This window comes from Maylandia zebra, linkage group LG15 (assembly GCF_041146795.1).
Source record: "Maylandia zebra isolate NMK-2024a linkage group LG15, Mzebra_GT3a, whole genome shotgun sequence".
In the NCBI taxonomy this organism is placed as follows: Eukaryota; Metazoa; Chordata; class Actinopteri; order Cichliformes; family Cichlidae; genus Maylandia; species Maylandia zebra.
In genome coordinates this window covers 27,623,950-27,646,430 of record NC_135181.1, presented here as the reverse complement: position 1 = coordinate 27,646,430, position 22,481 = coordinate 27,623,950, and the positions used below count along the sequence as shown (strand labels likewise).

The 22,481-nt window shown below is 45.3% G+C and overlaps 1 protein-coding gene across 1 annotated transcript in view; it reads left to right on the top strand.

Moving 5' to 3' along the window:
• The window catches only part of LOC143412701 (uncharacterized), a 31,795-nt gene that overhangs the window by 5,509 nt on the left and 3,805 nt on the right, over positions 1 to 22,481 (top strand). The window contains exons 3-15 of the mRNA XM_076874247.1: positions 9,430 to 9,523; positions 9,616 to 9,789; positions 15,812 to 15,985; positions 16,367 to 16,413; positions 16,523 to 17,058; positions 17,147 to 17,187; positions 17,399 to 17,430; positions 17,542 to 17,606; positions 17,898 to 17,947; positions 19,038 to 19,252; positions 20,439 to 20,707; positions 21,745 to 21,858; positions 21,951 to 22,092. Of these exons, the coding sequence (XP_076730362.1) occupies positions 9,430 to 9,523; positions 9,616 to 9,789; positions 15,812 to 15,985; positions 16,367 to 16,413; positions 16,523 to 17,058; positions 17,147 to 17,187; positions 17,399 to 17,430; positions 17,542 to 17,606; positions 17,898 to 17,947; positions 19,038 to 19,252; positions 20,439 to 20,707; positions 21,745 to 21,858; positions 21,951 to 22,092 (1,953 nt within the window). The remainder of the gene's footprint in view (positions 1 to 9,429; positions 9,524 to 9,615; positions 9,790 to 15,811; positions 15,986 to 16,366; positions 16,414 to 16,522; positions 17,059 to 17,146; positions 17,188 to 17,398; positions 17,431 to 17,541; positions 17,607 to 17,897; positions 17,948 to 19,037; positions 19,253 to 20,438; positions 20,708 to 21,744; positions 21,859 to 21,950; positions 22,093 to 22,481) is intronic.

Genomic DNA, 22,481 nt, shown 5'->3' with positions numbered 1-22,481 from the left:
GAAATCAGGCACAACTAGGATCAGGAAGAAAGCTACCACAGCATGTTTGAAAAAGACTTTGTATAAAGATCTGTTTGCCAAAACAATGTCGGACTCTGTAGTTTTCTCTGGTCGGTCCCCAATAAGACCAGGAGTGACATGTTTAGCCGCATGTTCTCCTTAAATTGCTGGCTGTCTGAGTGGTGTTCAAGAAACGATGTGGGCTTCATGGATAATTGGCAAACCTTCTGGAGGAAACCTGGTCTTGTTAGGAGAGACGGCATCCATCCCACTTTGGATGGAGCAGCTCTCATTTCTAGAAATATGGACAAATGTATTAAATCCCCCCAAAATATGACTATCCAGAGTTGGGACCAGGAAGCAGAGTTGCAGTCTGACACGCCTCTCTGCAGCTTCTCTCCTCCTGCTACCCCCCCCCCCCCCCCCCCCAAAACCCATCTCCATTGAGACTGTGTCAGCTCCCAAACAGACAAAAAACAAACTAAAAACCAGCAACAAACAACTTAAACATAAAAAATCACAAAGAAGGAACAATACAGTATCCACATCTTAACCAAAGAGTAAAACAGTGAAATTTGGATTATTAAATATTAGGTCTCTCTCCTCCAAGTCTCTGTTAGTACATGACTTAATAATTGATCAACAAATCGATTTACTCCTGCCTTACAGAAACCTGGTTGCAGCAGGATGATTATGTTAATTTAAATGAATCAACACCCCCGAGTCATTCTAACTACCAGAAATCTCGAAGCACAGGCCGAGGGGGCGGTGTGGCAGCAATTTTTCACACCAGCCTATTAATTAACGAAAGACCAAGACAGACTTTTAATTCATTTGAAAGCCTGACGCTTAGCCTTGTCCACCCCTGCTGGAAAAATCAGAAACCAGTTTTACTTGTTATCATCTATCGTCCACCTGGGCCTTACACAGAGTTTCTCTCTGATTTCTCAGACTTTTTATCTAATTTAGTGCTCAGCTCAGATAAAATAATTATTGTGGGTGATTTTAACATTCATGTAGATGCTAAAAATAACAGCCTCAACATGGCATTTAATCTGTTATTAGACTCAATTGGCTTCTCTCAAAATGTAAAAGAACCCACCCACCACTTTAATCACAGTCTAGATCTTGTTTTAACATATGGCATAGAAACTGAACATTTAACAGTGTTTCCTGAAAACCCTCTCCTGTCTGATCATTTCCTGATAACATTTACATTTACAATAATTGATTACACAGCGGTGGGGAGCAGACTTTATCACAGTAGATGTCTTTCTGAAAGCGCTGTAACTAAGTTTAAGAATATAATCCACCCACTGTTATCATCTTCAATGCTCATAGAGCAAAGCAGCTATCTGACCACTACCCCATCAGAGGTCGATTATCTTGTTAATAATTTTACCTCCTCACTACGTACGACTCTGGATACTGTAGCTCCTGTGAAAACTAAGGCCTCAAATCAGAAGTACCTGACTCCGTGGTATAATTCTCAAACACGTAGCCTAAAGCAGATGACTCGTAAGCTGGAGAGGAAATGGTGTTTCACAAATTTAGAGGATCATCATTTAGCCTGGAGAAATAGTTTATTGCTTTATAAGAAAGCCCTCCACAAAGCCAGAACATCTTACTATTCATCACTGATTGAAGAAAATAAGAACAACCTTAGGTTTCTCTTCAGCACTGTAGCCAGGCTGACAAAAAGTCAGAGCTCTATCGAACCAACCAGCCCTTTAACATTAACTAGTAATGACTTCATGAACTTCTTCACAAATAAAATTTTAGCCATTAGAGAAAACATTACCAATAATCCTCCCACATTAATATTATCTACAGCTACTTTTAGTACCATTGATGTTAAGTTAGACTCTTTTTCTCCAATTGATCTTTCTGAGTTAACTTCAATAATTACTTCCTCCAAACCATCAACGTGTCTTTTAGACCCCATTCCTACAAAACTGCTCAAAGAAGTCCTGCCATTAATTAATGCGCCAATCTTAAATATGGTCAACCTATCTCTAATAATCGGCTATGTACCACAGGCCTTCAAGGTGGCTGTAGTTAAACCTTTACTCAAAAAGCCATCTGTAGACCCAGCAGTCTTAGCTAATTATAGGCCAATCTCCAACCTTCCTTTCATATCAAAAATCCTTGAAAGAGTAGTTGTCAAACAGCTAACAGATCATCTGCAGAGGAATGGCTTATTTGAAGGGTTTCAGTCAGGTTTCAGAGCTCATCACAGCACAGAAACAGCTTTAGTGAAGGTTACAAATGATCTTCTTATGGCCTCTGACAGTGGACTCATCTCTGTGCTTGTCCTGCTAGACCTCAGTGCAGCGTTCGATACTGTCGACCATAATATCCTATTAGAGTGATTAGAACATGCTGTAGGTATTACAGGTACTGTGCTGCAGTGGTTTGTATCATATCTATCTAATAGACTCCAATTTGTACACTGTACAGCCTTGTTAGTTCCCAGAACTCAAAAAAATTAAGGAAACTCGTTGCCTCAAAAAAACTAAGTAAAGCTTACTTAAGATGACTATTAGGACAACTTATACATTGCAAGTCTGCAGTATTAAGAATAACTTGATATTTCTGACTGTACAATACTAATTGTTTACCTACTGACAAACATTTCAAGTTCAACTAAATGAAAAAACAATTTGTGGTAACCTGAATATGATTAAAAATAATTAACAACACTTTTTGTAATGATGTTAAAATGAGCCCAACTTTTATTTTCAAACACAAGAAAGTATAACAGCCAACATACTGGACACTGTTCTCCTGAACAACAAACAATTATATTGTCATCACTGTTATAATCTTACAATGAAACAAAGTCTCAGATGCAATTATTGAAAATAAGTTTAGACCTACCACAAGTTTGTTTTGTACTTACATTACTTATATAATCAAAATAAAATATTTGTTGTTCTGTCACAAGTGCAGTCTCTAATTTAAACAACACATTTGTTTTGCATTCCAACACAGGAGCTGCAATGTTGTAATATTTTAAGGATGGCTTGTTTCCAGTCCAGGCATTACTGCCTGAATGACTATCATGGATCGAGGTGATCCAAATGTAGGTGCAGAAGAAAGTCTTTAACTTCCCTTAAGTATAGTGGCAGTGGATGTGGGTTGGAGATGCAATGAGCTTGAACCTGCAGGCGACCATCTTCACTGACCACACCATCAGTGACGGAGGACTCATCTCTCCTGTTGTCCTGCAAGCAAACAATCATATTTTTTTGGAACATGAACTTAATTGCTTTTGGGGCGATTGTGGCTCAAGAGTTGGGAGTTCGCCTTGTAATTGGAAGGTTGCCGGTTCGAGCCCCGGCTTGGACAGTCTCGGTTGTTGTGTCCTTGGGCAAGACACTTCACCCGTTGCCTACTGGTGGTGGTCAGAGGGCCCGGTGGCGCCAGTGTCCGGCAGCCTTGCCTCTGTCAGTGTGCCCCAGGGTGGCTGTGGCTACAATGTAGCTGCCATCACCAGTGTGTGTGAATGGGTGGATGACTGGATATGTAAAGCGCTTTGGGGTCCTTAGGGACTAGTAAAGCGCTATATAAATACAGGCCATTTGCTTTCTTAAAACATTTTTTTCTGCATTTGGTATAAAACAGACTCCAATTTGGACAATCTCAGGCTGCCTCCCCACCGGAGAGGTGACATTCAATGTCCCAATTGTCAGTCTGGATAGCCATGACTACCACCCAACACACAATAATGTCATGAAAGCATAATTTTAAAAAGGGCTATGCAAACATGGCCAATAACTTTCATTCTAATGATGTGCAAAATGATTTGGGCACAAAACAAACACTAACACTAACTAGCTAGCAAGATTATAAACCTGGTGCTAAAGTAAGAGAAGCCACAAAATCAGTTTGAATAAGAGTAAACATTTACTCACCAAGTCAGTGTATCAGGTAAAGATCCACAGCAATGACAATAATAATATCTTGAGCTGACGCTTTTCCAGGTTTAATCAACATATTCCATAACAAATACTGCCACCATGAACATGCAGACTGATCCGCGAGGGAGGAGGACGGTAGTGACATGACATTTTCAAAACACATCTTTCATCCTTCCGCCCTGAGAAGCAAAACTTCCATCTTACTTAGTTTTTCTAAGTTAAGACAACTCAAATAAATTGAGTTTATAGTGTTTTTGCATAAAAAGTACTGGTAACTTATTTAAATCTAGTTCTAATAACAAATTGATAAAAACTGAGTTCAGCCTATTTAATATTTTTAATTAAACACAATATTATATTTTACAGTGTACATGTAAATGGAGAGTCCTCTTCACCCACTAAGGTCAATTATGGTGTTCCACAGGGTTTGGTGCTAGGACCAATTCTGTTTACATTATACATGCTTACCTTAGGCAGTATCATTGGAAGACATAGCATACATTTTCACTACTATGCAGATGACACCCAGCTCTATCTATCCATGAAGCCAGATAACACACACCAATTAGTTAAACTGCAGGAATGTCTTAAAGACATTAAGACCTTGATGGCCGCCAACTTTCTTGTTAATTCAGATAAAACTGAGGTTATTGTACTTGGCCCTGAAAATCTTAGAAATATGGTATCTAACCAGATTCTTACTCTGGATGCCATTACTTTGGCCTCCAGTAACGCTGTGAGGAACCTTGGAGTCATTTTTGACCAGGATATGTTCTTCAACGCACATATTAAACAAATATGTAAGACTGCTTTCTTCCATTTGCGCAACATCTCTAAAGTTAGAAATATCCTGTCTCAGAGTGATGCTGAAAAACTAGTTCATGCATTTATTACTTCCAGGCTGGACTACTGCAATTTGTTATTATGAGGATGTCCAAAAATCTTGCTGAAAAGCCTTCAGTTAATCCAAAATGCTGCAGCAAGAGTACTGACAGGGACTTGAAAGAGCGAGCATATTTCTCCTGTTTTGGCTTCCCTTCAATCGCTTCCTGTTAAAGCCAGAACTGAATTTAAAATCATGCTCCTCACATACAAGGTCTGAAATAATCAGGCCCCATCTTATCTTAATGACCTTGTAGTACCATATCACCCTATTAGAGCACTTCACTCTCGCACTGCAGGCCTACTTGTTGTTCCTAGAGTAAAAAAAAAAAAAAAGATGGCGCGGCCACGTCCATACGCCTTCCTGACCGCTCCGCTCCTACTATCCACTTTTCTTGTTTTTTACTTATTTTTTGCTCTGGTTTACATCCCAAAATCCTCTAGTCTTATACTATACGACAGCGGATCACTTGTAAACATCGGTGCCAAGGTTGCACATCTAATCTTGGACACCTTTAAACCTGACCCTTCCTGGCCGCCAGAGATTCTACGCGGCGCGGAGAACAACAAAGGACGGGCCGCTCATCCGAGGCGCAGAACAAAGAAGCGCCGGGGAAAACGCGCTGGTATTAGGAACAGACTGAGACAGCAGGCGCATCGCGCACCACTGCCCAGTATCCTACTGGCCAATGTACTATCCATGGAGAACAAGCTCGATGACCTAAGAGCAAGGGTCACCTTCCAACGTGACATGAGGGACTGCAACATTCTGTGCTTCACGGAGACATGGCTGTCCCCCACCGTGCCGGACCAGGCCGTAACTCCGTCGGATTCATTCTTTGTGCTCCGCGCGGACAGAATGGCAGAGTCGAACAAAACCAAAGGTGGAGGAGTGTGTTTCATGGTAAACAGAAAGTGGTGTGATGCCAGGAGCATTTCTACTCTCTCCAGCGGCTGCTCGCCACATCTGGAGTTCCTGAGCATTAAGTGCCGCCCTTTCTATCTGCCCCGTGAGTTCACCTCAGTCATCGCCACGACGGTCTACATCCCACCCCAAGCGGACACAGGTATGGCTTTGTCCGAATTACATGATGTGCTGAGCTCGCTTCAAAACAAGGACCCGGGCGCAGCCCTCATTGTAGCAGGAGACTTTAACAAAGCGAACCTCAGACAAGTCATGCCAAACTTTTACCAGCATGTCTCGTGTCCAACGAGAGGGGATCGGATTTTGGATCACTGCTACACGCCATACAAGCAGGGCTACAAAGCTGTCTCACACCCGGCTTTTGGGAAGTCTGACCACAACGCCATCTTCCTCATTCCCCAGTATAAACAAAGCATACGGAGGGAAGACGTGACCACGAAGGAAGTAAAACGGTGGACTGCCCAATCAGAAGCTATGCTACAGGACGCACTCAACGACGTAGACTGGGACATGTTCAGAGCATGCGCAGTCGACATCAACAAGTTTACGGAAGTAGCAGTATGCTTCGTCAATATGCTAGCAGAGGAGATTATCCCCACTGCGAGAGTCACCACATTCCCAAACCAGAAACCGTGGATGGACAGATCGATCCGCACTGCAGTAAACGCCAGGACCGCCTCCTACAACGCGGGTCTCGCCACTGGCGATATGAGCGCCTACAAAGCGGCCTCATACGGCGTGCGGCGCACGGTGAGAGATGCCAAACGCAGGTACCGGGAACGTGTGGAGTCCTGCTTCCACCAGGGCGACACACGGAGTATGTGGCACGGACTACGCACCATTACGGACTACAAAGCCAGGGACACTGCGCCGATCAACGCCGACTCTGCATTCACCAACGAGCTGAATCGGTTCTACGCCCGTTTCGAGGTTAGCCAGGCGGCTAATGCTATCTACCGCCTGACTACCGAGGACAGTGACGTCATCAGTGAGAGACCGGTGACCAGCATTGCGGAGCATGACGTCCGAGCGGCACTGAGGAGAGTGAACACAAGGAAAGCGGCGGGGCCAGACGGCATCACCGGCCGTCTGCTGCGCTGCTGTGCTGACCAGCTAGCAGGTGTGTTCACTTACATCTTCAACGAGTCCCTGGCGAAGTCTGTGGTCCCCACATGCTTCAAAAGATCCACCATCATCCCTGTGCCCAAGAACAGCAAACCCTCATCCCTGAACGATTACCGGCCAGTTGCACTGACCTCGGTAGTAATGAAGGTGTTTGAGAGGCTGCTGAAGAACATCATCTCCTCCGCCATCCCAGACACCACAGATCCGCTGCAGTTCGCCTACAGATCCAACAGATCCACAGAGGATGCCATCGCCCACGTCCTACACACCACTCTCAGCCACGTGGACAAGAAACAGGGTAACTATGTGCGAATGCTGTTTGTTGATTACAGTTCAGCGTTTAACACAATAGTGCCCAGCAGACTGTTCACAAAGCTGAGGGATCTGGGACTTAACAGCCGTCTGTGTGCATGGGTGTTGGACTTCCTCACTGGCAGAACTCAGGTGGTGAGGATGGGCAGGTGCTTCTCCAACAGCATCACCATCAACACAGGAGCACCTCAGGGATGTGTCCTCTCGCCACTGCTCTACTCCCTCTACACTTCAGACTGTGTGGCCACCCATGGCTCCAACACCATTGTGAAGTTTGCTGACGACACAGTGGTGTTGGGTGCCATCTCCAACAACGATGAGGCGGCCTACATGGATGAAGTGAAGAATCTGGCATCGTGGTGCCAGGACAACCACCTCCAGCTGAACGTCAGCAAGACCAAGGAGCTGGTGGTGGACTTCAGAAGGGGTCAGCACAGAGACTACAAGCCCATCATCATCAATGGAGCTCCAGTGGAGAGGGTGCAGTCCTTCAAGTATCTTGGTGTCCACATCTCCTCAGATCTGACATGGGCTGCCCACATTCAGGTCCAGACCAAAAAGGCTAGGCAGCGCCTGTACCACCTACGACAACTGAGGAAGTTCAGGGTCTCTCCAAAGATCCTCAGGATTTTCTATACAGGCGCTGTGGAGAGCATCCTCACACAGAACATGACATCGTGGTTTGGGAACAGCTGTGTGAAGGACCAAAAAGCTCTCCAGAGAGTGATCCGTACAGCAGAACGCTGCTGCAGGATTGCTCTCCCCCCGCTTCAGGACACCTACACCAGGAGATGCCGGACTAGAGCGGCACAGATACTGAAGGACCCGTCCCATCCTGGCAACAAACTGTTCCAACTTCTGCAATCTGGTAGAAGGTTCCGCATCTTCCGGGCAAGGACAGAGAGACTCAAGAGGAGCTTCTATCCCCAAGCCATCCGTGCCCTAAACACACACACCCGCCCGCTCACATCATCTATAATTGACTGAGACAGGAATCTTCCAGACACTAAACCAAGGAACAATGTACATTTCAATTCCTTTAATTTTAAATATGTTTATATTGTCTATCCTGTAAAATAGTCAGATATCTATTCATATTAATGTACAGAATTCACCTGCTTGCTGCTACTACTGCACATTCACCCAGTGTATATATATATATATATATATATATATATATATATATATATATATAAAATGTTCTTCCTCTACACCCCCCCCCCCCCCCCCCCCCAATTTTTGCAAATGTCGAGGAGCGTGTCAGGCTACATTTCACTGTGTGTTATACTTGTATAACTATGCATGTGACAAATAATAAAGAACCTTGAAGAACCTTGAAGAACCTTGAGTATTTAAAATTAGAATGGGAGGGAGAGCCTTCAGTTTTCAGGCCTCTCTTCTGTGGAACCAGCTTCCAGTTTGTATTCGGGAGACAGACACTATCCCTACTTTCAATATCAGGCTTAAAACTTTCCTTTTTGCTAAAGCATATAGTTAGGGGTGACCCTGAATCCTCCCTTAGTTATGCTGCAATAGACGTAGGCTGCCGGGGATTCCCATGATGCATTGAGTTTTTCCTTTCCAGTCACCTTTCTCGCTCACTATGTGTTACCTCTCTGCATTGAATCATATCTGTTATTAATCTCTGTCTCTCTTCCACAGCATGTCTTTGTCCTGTTTTCCTTCTCTCACCCCAACCGGTCGCAGCAGATGGCCACCCCTCCCTGAGCCTGGTTCTGCCGGAGGTTTCTTCCTGTTAAAAGGGAGTTTGGGGCGATCGTGGCTAAAGAGTTGGGAGTTCGCCTTGTAATTGGAAGGTTGCCGGTTCGAGCCCTGGCTCCGACAGTCTCGGTCGTTGGTCCTTGGGCAAGACACTTCACCCATTGCCTACTGGTGGTGGTCTGAGTGCCCGGTGGCGCCAGTGTCCGGCAGCCTCACCTCTGTCAGTGCGCCCCAGGGTGGCTGTGTATGTAGCTTGCCATCACCAGTGTGTGAATGTGTGTGTGAATGGGTGGATGACTGGATATGTAAAGCTCTTTGGGGTCCTTAGGGACTAGTAAAGTGCTATACAAATACAAGCCATTTACCATTTTTCCTTCCCACTGTCGCCAAAGTGCTTGCTCATAGGGGGTCATATTATTGTTGGGCTTTTCTCTGTATCTGCTGTACAATATAAAGCGCCTTGAGGCGACATTCGTTGTGATTTGGCGCTACATAAATAAAATTGAATTGAATAGATCTAGGATCAACTCTTATTTTCAGAAGACCTGGAGGTGTTTGACCTGAAGAAACACACTGCTTCAGAGAAGACTTTTCTGAGGTTGTTGCCATGGGTAAAAACTTCCAACAAATCTCTGTAAGTGTGTAGAGACACACCTCAACATTGTTGCTTTAACTGTTTAGATATGGAATTGAAAAACCCCCTGAACATTTTCATTTGCAATTTAGGCTGGGTGGGTGTAACCTCTCAGAGAGAAGCTGTCAAGCTTTGTCCTCGGCTCTTGACACGGAGTCCTGCAGCCTGAGAGAGCTGAACCTGAGTAACAACGACCTACAGGATTCAGGAATAAAGTTTCTGTCTGCTGGTCTGGCAAGTCCACACTGTAAACTGGAAACTCTCAGGTCAATACACATTGCACGTCTTAAAACAGACATGATGTACAGTATTTTTCTGCACCTATAAGATGGACCTAAAGTTGTTACATTTTCACAAAAATCGACAGTGCACCATATAATCCAGTGCGCCTTATGTATGAATACCCGTTGTGCTTACTGACCTCGAACCGATTTTATGTGGTACACAGTGCTCAAAAATCGGTCAAAAATGTTTTAGCACATCTTTGGTAAGCTATGAAGCTGCACTGCTTGATGGATAGTCAGAGCAATATGGGTACTGTAGTGAGGAGCCTTGCAGAGTAATCTGGGTCCATGAATACTAACTTGAGTGACTGTACCCGGCGAGGCTCCATATTAAAAATGGAGATGAAGATAAAGAGTTCCAAGACCTGTAAAGGCAATAGAATATGTGCAAGAAACACTTACCCCCGCAGCTGTGACTTTTTATTCTAGTTTTCGTTTCTTCTATGTCTACTGATTTATGAGTCTTTTTCTGTGCTCTGTATAATCTGTCTTGTCCTGTGTTTTACTTTGAGTTATGCCACTGCTTTAGTGTCTCCCTGTGTTCCGTATCTCCTCAGGTATTTCATGTCTGTATGTTCAATGTCCTAATTGGCAGGTTTGTGTTTCCATGTTCAGTGTGTTTAGTTTTGCTTCCCCTGTGGTGTCATGTTCATTTGTGTCAGCTGTGTTTCCCCAGGTTTTTCTACTTCCCTCATTACCCTTCTGTGTATTTAAGTCCTCTGTCTTCCTCTGTTCAGTCTCGGGTCATCTGTTTGTCTCGCTACATGCTTCTGTGAGTCTCGGCTCTTCATGTCTCAGGTTTTCCCTCCAGCTCCTGTTCATGTTCTGATTATCTCACGTTATAGTTTTTCATGTTCCTCTGCAGGCCATGTTCATGACACATTTTTCATGTTTTATTTTTAGTTTTTCTCTAGTTTGCCATGTTTTTGTTTTGACATTAGCCCAAATAAAGGCTCACTTTTTGTTATACTTCATTTTTCTCCCATTCCTGTGCTTTGCACCACACCTCTAAACACACCATCCTGCCTGTCACACCAGCTGTGACAGGAGGATAGAAAATAAGTACTTTATATGACATTTTTGTGTCCATGAACCAGCATAATCTTGTAGCTATTAAGCAGAGTTGGGAGGAAGAAACTGTTATTTTTTTTAAAGTAAGTAGAGGTAATATGCATTGAAGCTAATTTTACTACAAATTCATACACATCGAGGGAGTTTAAGTGGACTATAATATTAAGCTTTTTCAGAACTCCAAAAATCAAAGATGAACCTAAATAATCCCGGCTCATGCTGGAGAAAGTGTGGCATTCAAATAACAGCTCACACTCATGTATTTTGGTCATGCGCCAAACTTACTGCAATCTGAAAGGATTGATGCTGTCAAAGCAGTTTTTAAAGTTAACATATCACCAGATCTCAGCTGGGTCTCATATCACACGGGCTAGAGGGATGAACTAAGATCTGCCTCCTTAATCTGTTGTTAGGATGCCTGGGTCGTCGACCCAGGGTTTTTGAGTTTATGATATTATTTATACTGTCTAGTTTTTGGTTTCTTTGAGTTCTGTCTTATGGCTTAGGTCTCTGTCTTCTTTAGTTGCTCTGTCTCCCCTATCACCTGCATCCCCTTGTCTAGTTCGCGTCTATGTGTATCTTAAGTTCCTATATCCCCGTGTTCAGTCAGTGTTTGTGTCTGCCCTGTTCCCACGTCTCTGTTCCCTCTGTAGTGCCTGCATGTGAGTCTGTGTCTTTGTTCAGTCTGTGTTATGTGTTTCCTGTTTTACTTTGAAGGTCTCCGTCTTTTCTCAGTGTGTTCAGTTTACGCTTCTTTGGTCTCGTCAGTTCTGATTTGCCCCAGCTGTGTTTCCCTCCTGTTACTCATTTCCTGATTGCGCCCTCTGTGTATTTAAGACCTGTGTTTCTTAGTGTCTGTGTCGCGATCTACTGGTTTCCTAGCTGTGTGTTCTGTCATTCCTCTGGTTTAAGTTTGTTTTGAGTTTTTTCAGTTATGTTATATTTTTGAGTACCAAATTAAAGCCTTTTTGAGTTTACGTCTGTCTCCGGAGTCTGCACCTTGGGTCCTATTCCTGCCTGCACACAGCCACACCTAACAGAAGATCGCGACCAGAACATGGACCCAGCAGACTCCGTGTGGTATCAGCGACCCGCAGTTTCTGCCTTCCTCAAGGAGATCGTGAGGGAGGAAGCTGAGCATGCCCAGGAGCTCCAGTCACCCTTCTATGGGTCACGTTTGGCTTTGGGAGGGCCCCGCAGCCTCCAAATGGCTACGGCCGAGCCAGTGTCTATGCCTCGGGCGATCAGGTTGAGCACGTGCTCCTTCTCTCCAGTCGCTACACCTCCGCCTTCACCCCTGGATTACCAGTCTGACAAGAGAGTTAAGCGGCGGAGGAAGAGAGATTATGTGACACCGGACGTTAGACTCACTCCGCTGCAGTCCTTCGCTCTGTTTTTGGGTCTGCCGCGTTCTGAGCTTCACAAACTCTCTGCTTCCTCATCGCAGCCCGGTCCTTTGGAGGGTTCGCAGCCCAGTTCGCCACCTCCCACTTCCCGGAGGAGGCGACGCTCACACCGTCACCACTCTTTTTCTGCGGAGCAACTCCCGGTGGTGAGTTGTGATTGCTGTCGTTCCTCGGAGCTGGAGACTAACAATCATATGAACACTGCTAAGACTGAGACTATTAAGACTGTTAGACGTGGTGGTGGTAGGAAGTTAAAAAACATTTTAGAAGAGTCTGTGTTTGCTGAGCCTGCTCCTTCGCACCATTGTGTTCCTGCTCCCAGGGCAGCTCAGGCCCAGCATTCCCCTGCACCTGTTTCAGTGCTTCAGGTGAGGGAAGCTGAGGTCCAGCTGGTCCCTGCTCGGGTGTCTAGGCTGGCTGAGCCTCTGCCTGTCGCTGCACCCGTACCAGCTCCTCGGGTGGGGACTGCAGCTGCCCAGCCGTTGACTGTGCCTGTCCCGGCTCCCAGGGTGAGGATGACCGGGAACCAGTTAGCTCCTGCACCCGTACCTTCTCCTCGGGTGGGAGTGGCTGGTGTCCGGCAGGTACTTGCACCTGTTTCTGACCTCGCTGGAGGCTCAGGTGAGCCCGTCCAGCAGTTTTCTGTAGGATCCGTAGGCTCAGACAACCTAGTCCAACCGTCTGCTAATCCACCACCTCACCCGCCATTACTGCCATCGTTACAACAGTCAATACAACTTAAACTTCTCTCCATAGCTCAGACATTAGCTCACCTATCGGCTCAGTCACCTGCTCAGCCACCTGTCTCCGCTGGAGGGTCCGAGGGGCCCGTTCAGCCACCTGTCTCCGCTGGAGGGTCCGAGGGGCCCGTTCAGCCTCCTGTCTCCGCTGGAGGGTCCGAGGGGCCCGTTCAGCCTCCTGTCTCCGCTGGAGGGTCCGAGGAACCGCTTCAGCCACCCGTCTCCGCTGGAGGGTCCGAGGAATCGCTTCAGCCGTCTCTTCCTGCTGGAGGATCCGAGGGGCCAGTTCAGCCTCCTGTCTCTGCTGGAGGGTCCGAGGGGCCCGTTCAGCTACCTGACTCTGCTGGAGGGTCCGAGGGGCCCGTTCAGCCACCTGTCTCCGCTGGAGGGTCCGAGGGGCCCGTTCAGCCACCTGTCTCCGCTGGAGGGTCCGAGGGGCCCGTTCAGCCACCTGTCTCCGCTGGAGGGTCCGAGGAACCGCTTCAGCCACCTGTCTCCGCTGGAGGGTCCGAGGGGCCCGTTCAGCCTCGTGCCTCGTCAGCTGGGGGTCCGGGAGGACCCAGCCAGCACGTCCTAGTGTCTGCTGATGGTTCTGGCGAGGCCGTTCAGCCACCACCGGCTCCACCGCCTGGTCCGGCCCCCGAGTCTGCAGCGCCGCCTGGTCCGGCCCCCGAGTCTGCAGCTCCGCCTGGTCCGGCCCCCGAGTCTGCAGCTCTCCCTGATCCGACCTCAGCCTCTGTAGCTCCGCCTGCACGTCCTGCTCGTCCTGCTCGTCCTGCACGTCCTGTCCGGCCTGCACGTCCTGCTCGTCCTGTCCGGCCTGCTCGTCCTGCACGTCCTGTCCGGCCGATGACTGGACGTCATTGCCGTCATGGACGGCCCCCTGAACTACGTCGCCGTCGGTGCCTCCCGCCCGGCCGGCCTCCTGATCTGCTCCGTCGCCGTCGGTGCCTCCCGCCTGGCCGGCCTCCTGTACTGTTTTCTGGGCTCTTGGACCATCAGCCTCCGGGCCGCCCCCCTGAACTGCCCGGGTTTGGACTATCGTGCTGTCAGCCTCCGGGCCGGCCCCCTGAACTTTTTTGAGACTATTGCCTGGGCCTCTGCGCTTTTCGTGAGCTCTTTTGTTTGTTTGCTTTTGGACTATGCCTGGGCCTTGGTGCTGTTGTTTTGGACTTTGTTCCTGTGTTTTCTTCTGTTGCTTTCCAGGCTCCGTTGTTTGTTCTTTCTTTTTTTGGTTTGGCTCCTTGTTTTGTTTCGAGCCCTCCATCCTGTTTCCCCCGCCGCCCACCCTGGTTGGGTTGTTTTTGTTTTTTTGTTTTTGATGTTTTGGTTTGGGCTGTCTGGAAGCCAGCCCTTAAGGGGGGGGGGGGGGGGGTACTGTTAGGATGCCTGGGTCGTCGACCCAGGGTTTTTGAGTTTATGATATTATTTATACTGTCTAGTTTTTGGTTTCTTTGAGTTCTGTCTTATGGCTTAGGTCTCTGTCTTCTTTAGTTGCTCTGTCTCCCCTATCACCTGCATCCCCTTGTCTAGTTCGCGTCTATGTGTATCTTAAGTTCCTATATCCCCGTGTTCAGTCAGTGTTTGTGTCTGCCCTGTTCCCACGTCTCTGTTCCCTCTGTAGTGCCTGCATGTGAGTCTGTGTCTTTGTTCAGTCTGTGTTATGTGTTTCCTGTTTTACTTTGAAGGTCTCCGTCTTTTCTCAGTGTGTTCAGGTTACGCTTCTTTGGTCTCGTCAGTTCTGATTTGCCCCAGCTGTGTTTCCCTCCTGTTACTCATTCCCTGATTGCTCCCTCTGTGTATTTAAGCCCAGTGTTTCTCTGTGTCGCGATCTACCGTTTTCCTAGCTGTGTGTTCTGTCATTCCTCTGGTTTAAGTTTGTTTTGAGTTTTTTCAGTTATGTTATATTTTTGAGTACCAAATTAAAGCCTTTTTGAGTTCACGTCTGTCTCCGGAGTCTGCACCTTGGGTCCTATTCCTGCCTGCACACAGCCACACCTAACATCTGTTACTCACTTCTATCACCCAGTCACACAAACATTGTTTAACACTTGCATTGACACACTTTAATTTTGATGGATGGGCTCAGTACCTTGTCCAAAGATACTTTGAGATTGAGAAGCACGGAGCAAACCAGTGACCCTCTGACTGGTAGTAAGCTGCTTCCTGAGCCACAGTCTGCCCAGGACAATTATATTACTATTTGATTGCCTTGGAATTTGATTACGAAACTGGCCACCAAGCTCAAATCTGGCTCATCTTCAAGGAGAATCATCGCGGCTGATTTACCTATTGCTAGCATTCACTCTATTATTTAAGTTTCCATCTTACACTGACAAGGCACAGCCAGTGAAGTAGCAGTTTATCTCAGTACCTCACCAACATTCAAAAGGAGTTAAATAATGCCAAGGAGCAGGACTGTTCCGTTCCTGTAGACGGCAATGATTATTGATTTTATTCTAGCTTCATGAACCTCACAATTATCCCTCTTTACTGTTCAAGAAATGGGAACAACTACCAACAAGCTCCTGCAGTTCAGTTAACCACAAAACCAAACAGAAATAATGGAGATGGGAGTCAAATGTATGCCGGTGCGCTGCTCTTTAAAACGTGTCTGTGGTTTTAAACACTTTGCTGCCTGCTAATGCAACCCCACACGCGGACCAGTAATGTGCTTTGATTTAAGTGTTTGTATTAATAAAACACACCATAAGTATTTTTCAAAGTAACTTCTGACACATTAAAACAAGAAACCCATGATGCAGTGAGTGTGTTGTGTCTCTGTAGTCTATCAGGGTGTCTGATCACAGAGAAAGGCTGTTGTTCTCTGGCCTCAGCTCTGAGCTCCAACCCCTCCCATTTGAGAGAGCTGGACCTGAGCTACAACCATCCAGGCGCCTCAGGAACGACGGTGCTGTCAGCTGGACTGAAGGATCCATGCTGGAGACTGGACACTCTCAAGTATGTAGAGTCCTAAGTGAACCTGTCCTTTCCTCAGGTCCTGAACCAAAGTCTTCATGAGCCATCTGATTAGTTGACAACCCGTTTTACCTCCCGAGCCCAAGTGATGTTATGAAAGGCAGAATAAATCATTCCTGAAGGTTAATTGTCAGTTTGTCCTGGAAAGGAGCGACCACAGCACAATATTTTAGAGATACTTTACTTAAGTGTACCTGTCCAGTTGTTGAAAATATTGCAAAACTTAATTTAGTCTAAGATGGAATAAAAAAAAACCAAACTAACATGACATTCATCTTAGATTCAACTTTAATTTAGGTTTATTATTTCAACACAATGTCCATGTGTGCATGCTGCAACAAGCTGTGCTCCTCCTCCTTTCAGGGTGGAGCCTGCTGGAGTCCAATGGTTGATACCAGGCCTGAGGAAGTGTAAGTGTGTTTTTCATGTGATTCATGAAAACAAAGCAGCACACATTCAACCATCTTCAATGAACAGATGATGGATCAATAACTGCAGCTGTATTATACTTTCACTCAGATTTCTGTGAACTCAACATCGACACAAACACAGCGTACAGAAACCTCAAACTGTCTGATAGAAACAGGAAGGTGACATACATGGAAGGCGATAAACTGTATCCGGATCATCCAGACAGATTCGAATGGTGCACTCAGCTGCTGTGTAGAAATGGTCTGACTGGTCGCTGTTACTGGGAGGTGGAGTGGAGTGGAGACATTTTTATTTCATTGAGTTACAGAGGAATCGGAAGGAGGGGATTCAGTAAAGACTGTGTGTTTGGATGGAATGACCAGTCGTGGAGTTTGAACTGCTCTGATGATGGTTGTTATTCTGTGTGGCACAATGACAGAGGAACTACGATCTCCTCCTCCTCCTCCTCCTCGGTCTCTCACAGAGTAGGGGTGTATGTGGACTGTCCTGCTGGCACTCTGTCCTTCTACAGTGTCTCCCCTGACACTCTGATCCACCTCCACACCTTTAACACCACATTCACTGAAACTCTGTATCCTGGATTTGGATTTTGGTCATTTGGTTCTTCAGTGTCTCTGTGTGCAGTTGAGTATCACTGGTCTCTTCCTGTTATAGAAACACTTACTTATTGTGTAGAGTTTCTTGCTGATTTTGTTCCCATATCCACGTCAGGATGCCAGAAAAAGACAGCTGACCGAAAAACCTTCACACAGGTATCAAATTATTAAATGCAGTAAAACTGAACCTGAGACTAGATTATGTCATAACTTACTTCAGTTGAAAGTTTAGCTCATTCTGGTTAGTTACAGCTTAATACACCAGTATACAGCAAAGAAAGGATGTACTCTTTGTATGATGTCCAAGGGGGCAGACTAACCCATAAACTGGATCTACAGAAACAGTTACTATTGTTTGTCTCTGTAGGATTGAAGGGTTCACGATGATTAAAGCTTCCTGTGAGTACTCAGACTTAGAAGTATTTTGCTGGAAAGTTTTCAAAAATGTTAACAAGCCAGGTTCAAATTGCCCAAACCTACTGACGTCTGCTGCTGATCTTTTGTCTTTAGGTGTTTCCAGTGTAAAAGCAGACACACAGCCTGGTTTGTCAGAGGATAACACAAAGATGATCGAGGTGAGTTTCCAGATATTTAAGGACTCTAAAACACAGATTTAACAAATATCTGTTGTAGGCTGGTACTTTTTCAACTCTTTGTACAACAAACTGTCAGTACAGAAACGGATTCATCATTTCATATGAGAACTTTGTGCTGTATCCAAGCTTTGTACTCATTCCCAGCAAATACTAATTTGTAATTTTTTGACAGTTTTGTACCCTTTCAGGTACATATTGTTGATGTGATTCACGACCTAGCTTTCTTCTCCAAGTATATGTTCCTGAAACCTCTAATGTTACTTCTTTCAGTCCAGTTTCACACCTGAGGTGTACGGTGAATCTGCACACATCTTTTACAGGTAATCCTGCAGAAGTCTGCATGTAACAAATCTGAAGCTCATCAGACCTCAGACTATGTCTTCCTCCTCCCGTCTCCACAGTTTCCTTCTATTGGGGTTAAACTGTCACGGTTGTTATCCTATGAGTTCTCCTTTGTATATGACTTCTTGTATTCTGAGTTCTGTTTTTGTATTCTAGTTTTGAGGGTTTTTTTCTGTCTAGTTCTTAGGTTTAGTTCTGTGCCCAGTCTGTTTCCCGTTTTACTTTGAAGGTCAACATATTCTGTTTTGCTTCCTCCCAAACTCGTCTTTGTATTTAGTGTCTGCATGTGTTCCCATTCAGTGTCGCGTCATCCCTCATTCTGGCCTGTGTGTTTTGGTTCTGTTTCAGTTTGTAGCCCTTCTAGTTTTTTTTCGGTTTTCAACTTATGCCTCCAATAAAGCAGGGGTCCTTGAGTTTAAGTTCTGCCTCCAGGAGTCTGCATATTGGGTCCTTTTCCTGCCTGCCTGCACACAGCCATGACATAAACATTGATTTGAAAGCTAGACGTGCTTTCGTGTATTTAAGTGTGGGAGGCTTAGCAGTTTGTTATCTCTCCGATGAATTTACCAACAGGACTGGAAACAGAGAGGATTTTTTATTGGGATTATATTTTTTCCTTTATCTCTTTTCTTGAAGATAAACAATAAAACCCAGAAAACAATGATAACAGGTGGCCAGGTAACAGGAGCACTGGGAGCTGTAACCCTGAACGTGGAAGAGTGACTCCAGTAGCTTTAAGGACAGAGTCAGAGGTGTCAGTCACACAGGCCTGCAGATCGGTTGGTTAGCTTGTAAACTCCACCAACAACTAAAAAACTGAAAGTTAAGTTTTCATTCACAAGATGGTTTGTATCAGGGAATATAGCAGATAAATTAGCTAACAGTTGTAGACCTAGCTGGTTGGAAACAGGAACACAGGTAGATTTTTAAACAAATGGGTTATAACCTAAAAAAGTAGGAAGCAAATAATAACAAAGGAACAAACTATATATGACCTTATTTATTCATATGCAGATATCTGTTTGTTTGCAGGTTTTAACATGGTCACTCATCTCTGCATTGCTTCAGTTTCAGGTGTCCTGGTCAAGGTGTGTTCCAGTGTACTCTGACTGGACTCATGTTTGATATCAGTCAGCAGGCAGAGCTTCTGTACAAGACTGTCCAATGGGATGAGAAACTCCTTCAGCAATCCAATAAGATGGCTGCAGGCCCACTGTTTAACATTAAGAGTTCAAAGGATGCAGTCCGTCAGCTCCACCTACCACACTGTGTACCAAAGGATGGTGAGCAAAGCACTCCTCATGTGGGGATGCTAACGCCCCTACAGGCTGCAGAAATTTTCCTACTGACTGCCATAATGATCACTGAGACCCTGTTAATGTCAGAGCTCAAAAGGAGACTCTTGGTTAATGTAGACTTAGAAAGAGAGAGCATTTTTCTCCTAAATTGGCTTCCCTTCATTGGCTCCCTGTTAAATCCAGAATTCAAAATCATGCTCCCCACATTCAAGGTCTTGAATAATCAGGCCTCATCTTATCTTAATGACCTTATAGTACCATATCATCCCATGGTACAGCCACTTTGCTCTCACACTGCAGCCTTACTTGTTGTCCCTACCCAGACCGTCACTGACCCACCGTCATGCTGAATGAGGATGTCGGTCCCTCAGGCCCCCATGTTTCTTACTGGTCAGAGACTTTAACACCAGTGGCCTGCTGGAGGTCATTTTGTAGCTCTGGCAATGCTCGTCCTATTCCTCTTTGCACAAAGGAGAAGATACTGGTCCCGCTATTGGGTTAAGGCCGTCTACGGCCATCTCCAGCTCTACTAGAGTAACTGCCTATACTTGGATTAAAATGCACAGTGTACTTTTAAAAGCAAAATCAGTCACCTCTGCATATCACATAAGTGGTGCGTTTAAATATTCTCCAGAAGCCTCTCCCCCGTAGTCTGTCTGATATCTCTGTGTTGGTGTTGATAAGAACGTTTGCCCAGGATAGGCATTGCAGCTGACCAATCACGTTGTTGCGTTGTTGTAGCTTTGGGAAGTAGAAGGAAAAATTTATATTTATAATTACTTGTATTATCAAGTTAGTTTTCCTTTTCCAAATTTAGGTTACTTCTGCTAGTTTGTTAGTGACAGCATTTGATGGCATAAGCTAACTTCTTAGCTAATGTCAACTGAATGCTCAGACAATGTGAATGGTCAATAGTGATTTTGATCCTGGACCATCATTGTTATGATGATGGAGGAACACCAACACAGGGACATCAGTCTGTGTTCTCCCCACAGAGGTCCTACCTGGTAGAAATGAAGGAGACTCACTTGTGTCTCTGCAACAGGGTTTGATCCATTGCCTGACCCAGGACACCATTTGAAGTGTTTTCTTTGTAAAATCAGATTCACACTGTCATTGTAATGAGGTTTTGGGAGTCGAAGAGATATCTGCTGGCTCTTTGTTTTCACAGCTCTGCTTTCCAACTGTCTGTCTGTCGTCCACATCTCTGATGGGGAAATGAACGTCCTCAAGCCCCTAAAGATCACAGACACTCATGTGATTGTGGAATTTCCTCACCTCTCTTCCTTTGGACTCGTGTGGGACATAATAAGGAGGTTTTGGAACAAGGAGAAACCAGTTTTGGGCCAAGTTTTGTTGTTCCTCCGTCTGCCAAACCCCAAAACACAGAAGCAAAACCTCAATGTGTTTCTCTTGCCAAGCAACATCCCAGTGGAAGAGGTAAAGATCTAGGAAAGGTTATACCTTTACCTTCAGTATTAATTAATTTTATCTTTCTCGGAGTTTGTCCATCTTCTGTTACTTGGGTCAAGTCAGGTTCAGAGACAGCAGAAAATACAAGTTATTCCAGGTTTCCTTCTCTTCAGAAGAATCTTCCACCTCTTCCAGGGGATCTTGGGGAGGTCCCAGACCGACTGGGACTATATATCTTGTATGGATGTTGTACTTCATGAGGTGGTTTAAGTAATACTAGGGTGCATTACAATGGGAATTTATGATAAAGAACTAACCTGCTCTAGAGGAGGTTACATTTGAGTGGAAGAAAACTCAAACCTCATTCTGCCCCTTACCATCGAATTCAGCATCATTTGTGGGTGAACTGAGCATTTGTGGCTTCATGCTTGGGTTTCACTGTTGAAACTGTTGTTGTTCATAGTGTTGAATTCACTACTATCATGGCTACATGGAATGGCAAAGACAGCTAAGGCTCCATGGTATTGTAGTATTTTTATATTTTGTACAACGAAATGTACAAATTACACAAACAGTGTTTCTCAGAAACATCATGTTAAAAATGGTGGTCAGAATACGTACAACTGTCCCACAGCTGGATCTTTGTCTCCGGGTTACCACAACAGCTCAGAGGCAGATGATTTACGTCTCTCGGCTAACCACTGCTGCATCTCTGCGCTGTCACAGAGCCAAGATCGGGGACCCCTGCAATCTCCAGTCACTAGGAAAACTATGTATTCCCCAACTGGTTGGTGAATGTTTGTTAGAGGTTGCTGGGTATCCCTAGTGGGAAATCAGTTGCAAAGAGGGTGAAACATGGAAAAGAGACTGTTAGTCTTAAAGTAAGAACGTTTCCTTATCACTGCATCCAGTGCAGTTCAAAGGGAGAAGATTGTCGGTTTACTTTATAATTATACTCTTTCTTTATAATTTCACTGCCTCTTAAAGAGCAGTTTTCTTCACATGTATATTTCATCATGAGGTCATTTAAAATTACTCTAGAAATAAACTTGTCATATTTTAAGGTGAGGATGAAACACAGATATTCTGACTACATCCCGGTGCCTTCCAACTGTGAATTCTTCAAAGATTGCATATACACAGTTCTGTGTCCAGTCGCCTGTAGAATCCAGCCTGAGGTGAGTAATTCATCTCTCTGTGGTGGAGCCCTTTGACACGCTTCCATCAGAGGACTCTGGATATGATGGAGACACTTGCACTGTGTTTGCAGGAGGAAAAATTTCACCTGGATTTTGGACCAAACTACCACCCAACATTTGAGATCCGCCTTCCTGCAAACACTGAAGAAGTATCGATAACAGTCAAGGACCAAATGCAGACAGATGTCTGGAGGCGGGACATTGATCTGAGCGGTAACATCACTACACCTGACACTCGATCAGAAATGATGAGAAACGGTGGTCCGTGGTAGCTTTTGAGTAATGACCAAGGATCACCCGCAAGTTTTCTTCCTCCTTCATTCTCCTCTTCTTCTTCTTTCGGCTGTTCTGTTTAGGATCATTTGCCACCATCTCTTCCTATTCCAGCATCCTCTAAACCTGTGCATGTCCTTCTTCACTCCTTCCTTCTGCCTGCAGTTTCATCTTCATTCTCCACCCTCCCTCCTCTGCACATGCTCAGACCATCTCAACCTCTCTGACTCTCAGCTGTCCCTCTGATGGACTTGTTTCCATTCTCACTGAGGCCCTGAGCACCTCCAGCTCGGCCTCCTGTCCTGTGTTCATTAAATTGTATCTCCTCA